Source organism: Ictalurus furcatus, chromosome 5 (genome assembly GCF_023375685.1).
Source record: "Ictalurus furcatus strain D&B chromosome 5, Billie_1.0, whole genome shotgun sequence".
Lineage (NCBI taxonomy): Eukaryota > Metazoa > Chordata > Actinopteri > Siluriformes > Ictaluridae > Ictalurus > Ictalurus furcatus.
In genome coordinates, this window is record NC_071259.1 from 1,741,911 (window position 1) to 1,753,832 (window position 11,922).

Consider the following 11,922-nt stretch of genomic DNA (forward strand, 5'->3'; position numbering starts at 1 on the left):
ATAGAAACACAAACAAACAAACAAACAAATACATTAGATAGAATTGCTGAAAAGGACAAAACTGAAATAAATAAATAAACTGTTTAAACACGGGGGGGGGGGGAGACTGTTTAAATAAATAAACAAATAAATATTAACTAGTCTTCATCTAAACATTAATAATATTAAAATTGCTCAACAAAAGCCAAACAAAAATACATGTAAAAAAAAAAAATGTACACACTGAAAACAAAACAAATAATTCAGTTATTATTCAACAAAAATAAATAAATCGTATGCAAAAAAAAATGCAAGTAAAAAAAATAAATATCTAAAACATTGCATTAAAACTGTATTTATAATGAATTAAAGCTACACATTAACTGTAAAATAATTCTTTGTTTGTTTCAACTCAATTGTAAGAAATGATGCTGTGAGCAAGTGTGTTAAATGTGTGTTAAATTTGTGTTAAATGTGTGTTAAATGTGTGTTAAAGTTGTGTTAAATGTGTGTTAAATGTGTGTTAAAGTTGTGTTAAATGTGTGTTAAATGTGTGTTAAAGTTGTGTTAAATGTGTGTTAAATGTGTGTTAAATGTGTGTTAAAGTTGTGTTAAATGTGTGTTAAATGTGTGTTAAATGTGTGTTAAATTTGTGCTAACATATAAATGAACAAATATATAAAAGAATTAAATGCAGGCTTTGGGATGTGTAAAATTAGTTCTGTTCTTTTTAGAGAGTTTATTATTGTTGTTGTTATTATTATTATTATTATTATTATTATTATTATTATTTTACAGTTATGCCTCAATAATGCCCAGCATGTGAGCACAGGAAGTCTTCGGCCTGTAGGTGCCAGCAGAGATCTTTCATCTTTTCTTCTAGCTGCAACTCATCAACTCCACCATTTCTTCATACAATATTGTACTATTTGTTGATAAAGTAAAGAAGAAAGGAACAACACGATGAACTGTATTTCCTCCCCACTGTAGATCCCCAGAGATTCAGTGAATCGGTGAATCGTCTTCGCATTTGATTCTTTTGGTGTGATTTGTGACTCTCACCACATCAGTGAGCACTTTCTCTCTTTTCCATGTCACGCCAAGACTTTTGATTGTGTTTTGTTTTTGTTTTTTTGGTTCCATGCCATCTCGCTTTTGTTTCGCTCCCCGAGAAACAAAGCAGCATCTGGACAATTTGCAGAACATCTGTGCACCATGATTGCCTGCTACTTGTACTGTATACCCTCTTACACATATGTGCTCATGAGCTTAGATCACATCTGGACTGATAATGTAAACCAGCAGTGTGTGTGTGTGTGTGTGTGTGTGTGTGTGTGTGTGTGTGTGTGTGTGTGGCTTTCTGCCCTTGCAGGAGGAGGGTAAATATTTAGCCCGAGTGTGAGAAGGGACTTCAGGACATTTACACCAAACTGCAGGGTCTTTTAATAATCTGTTTATTTATGTTCATGTCTTTCTTGGCACTCAGTGTATGATATTTATTCCTCATTCCTTCCTTTCTCTCTCTCTCTCTCTCTCTCTCTCTCTGTCTCTGTCTCTCTCTCTCTGTCTCTCTCTCTCTGTGTTCCTGTTCCTTTGCTTCCTCTGTCTCCATCACACTGTCCCTTTCTTTCTCTGACATTCTGTCTCTATCCCAAGTTCTCTCTCTCTCTCTCTCTCTCTCTCTCTCTCTCTGCCTGCATATGGAGTTATGGAATCATTCCATCTCTTAACTCCGAATCTGTTTATTATAGCGTCCGTGCACACAGTCTCCACTTGTTGATTTATACCTCCACTCACCAAGCAGCTAACTTTTAAAACGAACTAGAAGGCATTTAGGTCGTTAACGCGAACACGAGTTCGTCTTTCGTCCTCTTTTACAGTTCTCTCGAGACGTGCGCCCTCTATATCCGTGAGTTTCGCACATTCCACACATCTCCAGGCAATTTTATATTCTTATTCTTATTCATTCTATTTTCTTGCCTTTTATTGTGTAGAAAACAAACAGAAATATCGACTTATTTGACATCAATCTTCATACTTCGTAAAACAGCATACAGTAGAAACTGAATGATAATGTTAGTGTTGTTGTTGATGTTCATTTTAGGGAAATCGACTCCCTCAGAATCCCTACATCCCATTTTACTTCCTGTGGAACTTCCTCGTCGTAGCTCGCTGCAGCTTCCTACGACGCGAAGTTCAGCTGGTGGGATTTTCAGTGTTAATATTGACATTTAGCGTATAACATGCTCACTACAAATCAATTTATACCAATATAATACCATCCTGTAAAGGGTTGCCAGGTCTTCCACCCCTAACCTACAACTAGAGCTACATACACCACACAAAAGACCTGAAATCAACCAACAAGTATCTGCAATACGAATATTTATCATCGGCTAGTGCGGATGATATCATCCGCCCCGATAAAATCGTCCTTTCCCTTTCCTAATCTTTGGCACAGAAACGCTTCTGTACGTCGTCGACACGCTGTCTCTTTGCACTTACACTTTCACTTTGTTTGTCGCACCCTATGTTTGATTCCATTTAGTTGCAATTATTCGCTTTTAAAAGCCCAAAACATGCTAAAAGAATTTTTGTAATTTTCAATCAACCCCAAAAACGAATGATAAAATGATAAATCGTCACCCTGGCAACCCTGCATTTATTCATTATTAATGTTAAGGCATGACGAATAATTAATGATAATTAATTTAACGAACTAGCGTCGATTCTGAATTAGCACAGCTACCGTAAACGTTAATAAACGAGAACACGACAGTCAGGATGACACAAAAAGTGCTTGAGCACGTACACTGCCGGTCAAAAGTTTGTGGACGCTCGATTGAGACGTTTCTCACGATCTTAAAAAGCTTTTGATCTGAAGGTGCGTGTGAGGAAACGCGCGAAATCGGTGTCGTAGACGGAAATATCATCGTGCCGACGTTTTCGTTTCTTTCATTCATTTTATTTACAAGGAAACATTGTTTTAAACGGACGACTCGGAGAGAAATATTCGGAAGAGCAGGAGATCAGAGTCCGGCGTCGGTGTGAACTCCTGTAATACGGTTTAAAAAGCATCTCAGGGAAATTCCTCAAGACATCGATTGAGAAAACGCCGAGAATACATTTCTGGAAATTCTCAACGAAAAGAGCGTCGACTTTGAAGATGCTAAAATATTAAATTATTTAGATTTATTCTGGATTTTTTTTTTAAATCACAATATAATTCCCGTCGTTCCGTTTGTGTTACTCCAGAGTTTTGATGACTTTTATTATTATTCGAAAATGTGCGATAAAATGTGAGTATGAAATATGAGTGTCTAAACTTTTGACCGGTAGCGCAGGTTTGTTTGTATGTCACGGAAGCCCTAAGACGCCACGCGTTATTGTTTCTCGTTTTCTCGTGATCTCCACGTAACAAAATGGCCGACGTGCATGTAACCCCGGTCCTATTCACAAGGTTCGGGAGGTTGTTCCTGGAGAAACGATGTCGTGATAAAACAGCTGTTTGTTCTGTGGAGATCAGGAGAAAATGAAGTCGTTATGTAATTAAGAAAGCAAGAAAAGGTGGGGGGAAAAATACGATACGTGGCTGCTTAGAGCTCTTCCGTGAGCTACTTTAAAAAGAAATCGTAGTCCAGAGAATACGGCATATTGTTGGTCCGTGTTCACTCAAACCTCTGCGTCAGTCCAAACCCCTCCACCTGTTGGTTCGAGTGTGTAGCTCACACACACTCTTGGTCTCCTGAGGCCCCCGAGGCCCCCACACGAACGTCTTGGTGGTTTTGGTTTTACGAGACAGACACCCCCAGCACTCAGAGCTCATTATTTTAGGGCAGAGCCCGGTTGTTCCTCTGGGATCCGTTTTCAAGATGTGCCGACTTCCTCTCCTGTCCAAGCTCGGGGGTCTTTCTGGCGCAGGTTTTACGGCTCTTTTGTCAAAGCTGACTCCGGTGGGCTGTACGTTGGCCCGGTGGCATTCGGGCGTGCGAGGCGTTCGGGCACGACGGCCAAACGAGGAGCCGTAAAACGACGGCAGGACACACGGCAAGGGCAAAGAGCGTGTGCGTGCGAGTGTACCGGGGAACGATAAAGCCGGCGCCGGGAGAGTCAGCCTCCTCGTGCTTTTGCTTTCTGAGTTTCTGACATGAGCAGCTCCAGATTTGAGCTTCGTCGCTGGTGCGTTCTGCCTTTCCTCGAAAACGTACTGACGCGCTTCTGCCGTGAGTCGAGGTGCGTCACCTGACTTTCCAGGAAGTCCCTCTTCTCCTACAGCGCTACGTTCCTCGCTCGGTTCCTCAGCGATGTCGTAACCGTTCTCTCTTACACCATGTCGTTCGTGCTGTTCTTTCTCAACAAGCTCGTTCTGGCTGCCTCGTCGCCTTTCGCCATTATCGTCGTCTTCTTCCGTCTCATGCTTTCGCTCACTTCCTGTCTCCGTCGTAACGACGTCTTCTACGACGTCAGGCGCTCCGTTTCCTCCTGTAACGTCACGGTTTCCATTGTCATCGTCATTCCACACATCAGGACGTTGTTGAATTTGATTCTCCCCGATTTTTCGCTCCGTTCCAGCGGCGTCCAACACGTCGTCCGCTTCTTTCCTGTTGGGAAATAAGATCTATAATCGATCGCTGCGTTGCAGTCATTTTAAGGCTTTACACTCTTATTCACAACATCCCTCTTTCCAAATAGTCCTCCACTGTGTGTGTGTGTTCTAGAAATGTACTTTATAAACGTATACACGGATTCTATAAATGTATCACAAAGTGAACGTATGAAAAGTCTCGTCCTCACCAGAGCCTCGCGTGTGGAGCCTGGAGTTATTTACAAAAAAACTGCAGATCCCTACTGAGTACACGACTGCAGAATATCGACTCCGTGACCAAACGCTGCATCACAGCTGCGGACGGACCGAAAGTTCAGAGGCGTTAAGCCGAGACGCGTTTATTAGCGTCACGAAGAAAACTTCACAGTGTAGCGAAATGCCATGAGGGCGGCCATCTTGGCCATCCACTATCACATCGTACCATAAAATATTGTGATTTATTACCATTGTTGCGTATTTGATTAAGACAGATGACACTAACTGTACATCGCAGCTCGGACGTGTACCCCTGCGCAACCTGAAACACTCGCTTCTATCCAAATTCCTGACTATTTTACCTGTAATAAAAGCTGCAACTCTAGCACCGACATGGCCACGTTGACGTTATGGCCTCCGGGGTGATGTAGTCGTGTCGGCGCTAACATGATTTCCAGGCCAGCTGGATGTCCTGCTCTGAGCTGGAGGGATTTCGGGTGGACGACGAGTTGAGATGTCACCGGATATCCCCACTGCAGCACGGAGGGAGTTCCCACAATGCCATTTGTTTCCCCCCCCACCCCAAAGATAAATACACCAGCTGCTTCGTAACGGTCATTAGGTATGAACCCCGGCTCTGAGAAATCCCGCAGTGGTTTGTCTGGAATCGGGGTGGATTTAACGCGTGATACTGACGGATAAATGCTAAACAATTCACTCCTGAAAAATTCGGAGGCCACAAGGTTCTCATCGGCACGCTCGAACAAACACCACCTCGCTACGTTTCAACCTGTTTTCATTCTCCGCTAATGTTGTCACGTCGCCTGGAGACACGAGCCTGTTAACCAGACTGCCAGCGAATTTTATTCTTCCTACGTCTTTCGTCTCGAGTTATTTATAACCGTTTCTGGATGTGAAAGTGAAAAAAAATAAAAACCCTTTATTGTCCGTCCCTCGCGACGATATCCGTATAGAAAGATTCTTCCCCAAATCCGGCTCTCCTGTCTCCGTTTAACAGTTTAAACGCTCGTCAAAGCGATAAACAACTCTCGACAAACTTCTCCTCGGAAAAAGGCACGGGACAGGAAGTGGTAATGCGCACGCTGGCGCTATCGAAGCGCTCCGACGTTTGTACGTACGAGTGGTTTTTGGTCAGAAAAAAAAAACGCACGGGACGAGAAAACCTTTTTTAACATGCGAGATGACCGCGTAGATATTACCGCCTGAGTCGATCAGTTATATAACTTTCAAATCGGACTGTCCGGTGTTGACACGCCCCCGACGCGAGATTGGTGGAAAACGCTCCGAGTCGTCGGCGTTGAACTTCGTAATCACGATATTTCCGACTCCGAAAGTAGCAAAAAGAAAAAGGCGCCAAACACGCGTTCTGTGTGTGAATCGGTTCCTCCAGGAGTTTGCAACATCGCAGGAATGAGCGCAAAATCGAGCAAACTCCGTAACATTCGGAGGAGCTTGCGATTTTTACTTTAATTCCGATTACAGCAGATTTTCTGCAAATAAAAAAACAAAACAACGAATTGACACCTCTGTCCAATCAGAATCCAGAACTCCACAACAGCGCTGTGGTGTAAACATGAGTAATAACCTGGAGTCAGCGTGGGAGCTGGGCAGATAGAGGTGAAGAACAGGATTTGCAGTCGAGGTGCGATCCAGCGTGTCATGGTGTCCATTTTCACAGGTTCTCCACACCATCCTGTAACCTGGAGTTCCTCCACACACACACACACACACACACACACACACACACGCGTACATAGTATACGTTGTCTCTGAGTTAAAAGCTTTAAACATTTCATCAGTGTCATTTAGGAGCTTCTGATTAATAATCGTATTTCTAGACTTCTCCGTCGATGATTGATGTAATAATTTACGATTATTTATTCCTCAGTCTGAACTCCCTGCCGCCGCGCTTTGATCCCATACGTCTTTGATCTGACATCAGCACTTGAAAAGGTTCCTCAGGTCGGTGATAACGATCCTGAAGCCTGTGCATCTTCTAGAGGGTGGATCAGCAGCTATAAAGGTCACAGCTGTGATAACGAGCAACAAGTGCAACTTCCTATAGTGAGAATTAATTAAAAATAAATAAATAAATAATAATAATAATAATAATAATAATAATAATAATAATGCACTGAGCTGTATACGTATGCTATACTCATCCTCATCCTCATCCTCAACTTCCTAACAATTGAAGCCTTTAGTCTGACGCTTAAAAGACAGGAAGTAGAAATGCACATGCTGGCGCTGTTTATCCAGCTGCACATCCCGCGTTCGCTCCTGGATTCAGTGCGAAATTACGTCCGGGATTGGCTTCAGATCGCGTAATCGTCGGTGTGTTGCTGACATCTTCCCGACCTCGTTAAAGAACGTGATCCGAAACAAATCCGTGAATTACGACGACTAAAAAGAGAAATAGATTAAAAAAAAAAAAAAGTTAGGAAGAAATGGCCCCCTGTGAAAGGTACTCGACTCTCTGCAGTGGCCGAGCTGCATTACCGGAAGATTCCGTGACGCTGCTTTGTCGTTATCGTCAGTATAATCGTTTTCAGTGTACCGCATCATGGACTAATTCATTTGATGTATTTAGTTTGCTAAAAGGTTTTCTAATGGATCTAAAATGAGCTCCGCCCCCTCTGATTTTCACCTCTTTAAAACCAAGCTTTAAAGTGTTTTAAAGTCCTGTAGCGTATTTGGAGCAACTCATCTCGTTGTTTTTTAGCGGTAGGGAATGATGTTAGAGATATGACCACTTCAAATGATCGCTTTATCATCGCACCAAGCGTCACCGTCCAGAGGAGGAAGTAACTGGAGGAAGGGGATCAGGGGAAGCCTGTACGACCCCTGAGCTAACAGCTAATGTCTCGTTAACCGTGCTGACTTGTTACTTCCAGACAGGACCGTTCAGGGGTAAATACCCGATGATTGACGGCATGCGAGTGTTCATTTTAAGGGGCTGTTTATTGGGGTGGCTGTCAGATGGGAAAATTCGGTCCCGTCTCAAATGGCGGACTTGTTTACTTTGGAAACAAACATTAGGATTGCACAAGTGGCGGGGGGCGGGGGGGGGTTACTTTACTTAACGCACGTGTGCTTGATTCAGTTTCGTTAATGGACGTGAGAAGAACATGCTTTAATATTCCAGAGGTCATGTTTTGTTCATTTTGCCCTTTGCCCTAAGTGTTTAAGTGTTTAAAACATGACTCGTGGGTAAAAACACGGTAGTGGTGTCACTTATCACTGTCTTAGTTTTATCGCTTGCTGATCTCCTGAAGCAGGATAACCCCGCTGCGAACACGTCGAACAAAACGAGCTGGACCGGAGCAGTAAGACACATGGCTGGTAATTAGTGAGCATGAAGTACCAGAAATACCTGGTGAGAGCGGATTAACGTCACTCCGTCCCGCCGGAGCAGTGGAGGGTCGGGTGTCCGACGTCACCATCGCTCTCGTCCTCACTACACCGCTCCGTGCTCTCTTTTTCTCCTCTCCCGTTTTCCCGTGTTCGTCCGGGATGGTGTTAGCGGTGCTCGCTCCCCTCTCGCTCTCTCCGGCCTCGTCGGATTTCTCGTTTTCGGATTTATTGCCGCAGCGCTCGGGTCTCAGGGACAGAACGCACCGCTTTCCACATGCTTGTGCAGAAGATAAGGGAGCGGTTGGTGTTATCATATCATTTACAAAAAGGTCGGACAGAATCTTGAGGGCGGCCATTTTGGGTTGACGTCATTGTACTCGCTACTTTTCACTACAATTTTGTTGTTTTTACACTTAAGTCAAAGATTAAGATTATTCTCAAGAGCGTTTCTGAGAAGGTCTCAGCTAGTCTTGGACATGATAACGGTAGTTGTGGTAGCAGCTCCATAGGAGAGTGCTGTACTGCCCGATAACGTTTTTCAAAATGGCGGCTCTGTGACTTGATTGATGATTTCCCTGAAATTTCCCTCAGCAATGAAAACAATGTATAGGATCAGGGATTTGTTACGTTACTGTACCATACTGTCCACACTGAAAAGCAGTATAAGTCTATAAGACTAGATGACACCATCAGAACATTTCCTGTAGATGCCGGTGTTCTTACCCATGAGCGACCCGTTCGTCCGAGTAACCGACGACGCCATTCCCGACCCCGCATGGCGTCTTCGGTGAAAAGTGCCGACAGTGTGAGGAGCCAGCAATCTGAAGTCATATTTCCTCAGCGCTTTAGGACTCGAGCCTCTCGCCTGGTCTGAAGCGTGGAGGTGAAGGTGAAGACCCTGACTTACAGAGAAGGACCATAACATGGAGGTACAGCTCCGATCGCAGGGAACGCCGTGACTCGGATTTCGCATGGCTCAAGGGCGTAGAAGAAGATCTCAAACTAAAGAGAGAGAGAGAGTGAGAGAGAGAGAGCGAGAGAGAGAGGAAGTATCTGTCACTCCAGAGGAAGGGTTGATGTGCAGTGTGCAGAAGTCTACATGCTGTTTCATATTACTGACCGAAAAATATCCTAGGGTCCATCCCCGGCATGTCAGCGCAGTACAGTGAGTGTTAGCACAGAGTGATGAAAAGGCTGGATGGAATGCTACGCCATCAGATATTCATTAGCTCATCACGCTATGCTAACAAGATTTATTTTCCTCTGCATGTCCGGAAATCGAACGTGCTTCCTGCTGGCAAATGAGCTGAAATGTTGATCTATGACCAACTGTTTGCACGCAAAGAACAATTTCAGAGTTGTTCTCGATCTTTTTCTCGATTTGTCTCGATTATTTATTCATCTTCCACGTTCCCATGACGTTCCCGTGACTAAGAAATGTTGTACGTTGAGACGTACTCAGAACGTGCAATAAGACGCCGACGTCGACTGTTTGTAGGACCCACGTTAGGAATTCCTAATCCCTAGCACCGTAATAGGACACATGGATGTTCGGCTGGGAAGGACGCAGCTCGGTTCCCCGTGTGTTCTCCGGTTCTCCAGAATCCTCCACAAGAATGTTCTTTAAATTCTCGGAACTTGAAAACCACCCACGACGCACCAGCGACAAAGGAAACGCATCACCTCTGAGAGAATGTGTACGTCTGGAGGGAGGCCAGTCCTGAACTTCACGTCTGTTCTCTACAGAAATGGAGTGTGTTCATTTGCAGTTACTGTAATTTATCGCTGGGATCTGGACGTGATTGTGGTTTGGCTTGATCGTATCTGCTGCTTTACTGGAGAAACTCGGCTGAGGATTAGCGACGATCCTTAAAATCTAAACGACACGTGAGCTCACGTGTACGGCATTCATAGCGTAATACACACACACACACACGAGAACGAGGCGATTCGATAGAAGAAGATTCGATACGTGAATAAATCCATCCTGAGTGTTTGAGGTGTTTCGTTTTAGTCCACTTTAACACGGCTAAACCTCAAAATGTCTCTTATCATCACTAAAAACGCTTTTTTTTTCACACCCGGAATTGAAAAGCGTCAATTTTTGCGTTAAATTAGAGTTAAGCTTAGATAAAATCATGTGATCATGTGACCTCTGCTCTTCCACTATAGCAGAACTTCTTGCCATCTTTATTTTCTTTATTTTCATTTTCTTTTTATTGCATGAATAAAATTTGTACGGAAAATTCATTCACAACATAATAATCACAATATAGCACACAACTGATTATCACTCGCATACGATATGAACATGTTTTTACCTGCAGCGGGTTCAGGAGTGTGTGTGTCGTGTTAATGGTTTAGTCCGTCGCCCTTGTTGCCGTGGTAACAGCAAGTTTAAAGCCCAGTGTTTGTAGGTGATTGAGTTCTGCTGTAGTCAGTGGTTACACAAACACAGTGAGTCTGATACGTGTGTGTGTATGTGTGTGTGTGTGTGTGTGTGTGTGTGTATTCAGAGATGTATTTTTGTCTCTATATGACATTTGAGTGTGTGTGTGTGTGTGTGTGTGTGTAGGTGATTGAGTTCTGCTGTAGTCAGTGGTTACACAAACACAGTGAGTCTGATACTTGTGTGTGTGTGTGTGTGTGTGTGTGTGTGTGTGTGTGTGTGTGTGTTCAGAGATGTATTTTTGTCTCTATATGAGTTTGTGTGTGTGTGTGTGTGTGTGTGTGTGTGTGTGTGTGTGTGTGCATGTGTTTGTCATTTACTTCTGCTTTTATTCTGTGCACATTCCTCACCCCTGGGCCTCACAATTTCACCATAAAGTATAAAATTGTTAAAAAATATCAGTAAAATGGTATAATTATGAAACACACACAATGTGCGTGTGTGTGTGTGTGTGTGTGTGTGTGTGTGTGTGTTTCCCACCTATCCTTAAACCGTAGTTCACGGGCAAAGACTCAGAAAATTTCCCAAGATCCTTCGCTTCACGTTCCAGTAATAACATTAATAATAACAGTAATGTTTGTTATGATGTTTTGTGCAGCTCCGCCCACTTCCGGGACGCGACCCGGTGCTCCGAGTTCTCCTCGCAGTCTCGACCGTCTTAAGCGCTATCCCAGATCTGTAAATCCCACGGCATCCCAGAACATCGTCTTTCTTTATCCGAACCTTTCCAGCACAAACTCCCATAATCCTCCAGGGCCTGATCAAGCGTCCATAAATCGGCGTTAACCGTGAGCGACGCGGCGTCCTTAACGAGTGCGCTTGCGAAACGAAGCTCACGACGAGGAACATCTAACGCTCGGAACTCCGCACGACGTCTTTTATTCGTTAAACATTAAAGAAGTCGTTTAACGTACACTTACACGTGAACATCTTTTATATCGAATATTCTTCGGAGGAATTTCCCCCAACAGTGCCGGCTGTTTCTACACGGATAAAATCCTCTCTTATTTATTATCAATTACACTTGTTATAGACCTTCTAAAGATTATTTTCTCTTCATCTATACACATATGGAGCGCGCGTTAAACCGGCACGGAAGAAGAAAAAGAAACCTGGTTTATATTAACGCGCTTGTTCTAATACGTTATCGTTTCTATAGCGACAGCTCGTTCGCATGGCCGACGCCCCACATAACCGACTCGTCGATACGGTGAAGTGTTCTGTAAGGAGAAATGTCTTCCTTGTTTTTTGTGTTTTGTTTTTTTTGTAACCATTTACGGAAGGAGTCTCCAGTGTCGGCGCTTTGTATTGTAAGTTC

At 43.6% G+C, this 11,922-nt stretch overlaps 1 protein-coding gene across 2 annotated transcripts; it reads right to left on the bottom strand.

The window, feature by feature from the left end:
- Positions 1-794: 794 nt before the first annotated feature.
- On the bottom strand, positions 795-10,591 carry LOC128607341 (uncharacterized). Of its 2 annotated transcripts, none has more exons than XM_053624087.1 (5): positions 10,477-10,591; positions 8,879-9,157; positions 8,175-8,432; positions 6,387-6,501; positions 795-4,580 (listed from the first exon to the last, which is right to left on the bottom strand). In XM_053624087.1, the coding sequence occupies exons 2-5, from the start codon at positions 9,126-9,128 to the stop codon at positions 3,665-3,667; spliced, it is 1,539 nt and encodes a 512-aa protein (XP_053480062.1). In that variant the 5' UTR covers positions 9,129-9,157; positions 10,477-10,591; the 3' UTR covers positions 795-3,664. The 2 variants fall into 2 exon arrangements, 1 of the variants encoding a protein (XP_053480062.1); XR_008385850.1 differs by lacking the exons at positions 8,879-9,157; positions 10,477-10,591 and adding exons at positions 4,774-6,291; positions 6,673-7,204 and having other exon boundaries at positions 4,442-4,580; positions 8,175-8,314.
- Positions 10,592-11,922: the final 1,331 nt, after the last annotated feature.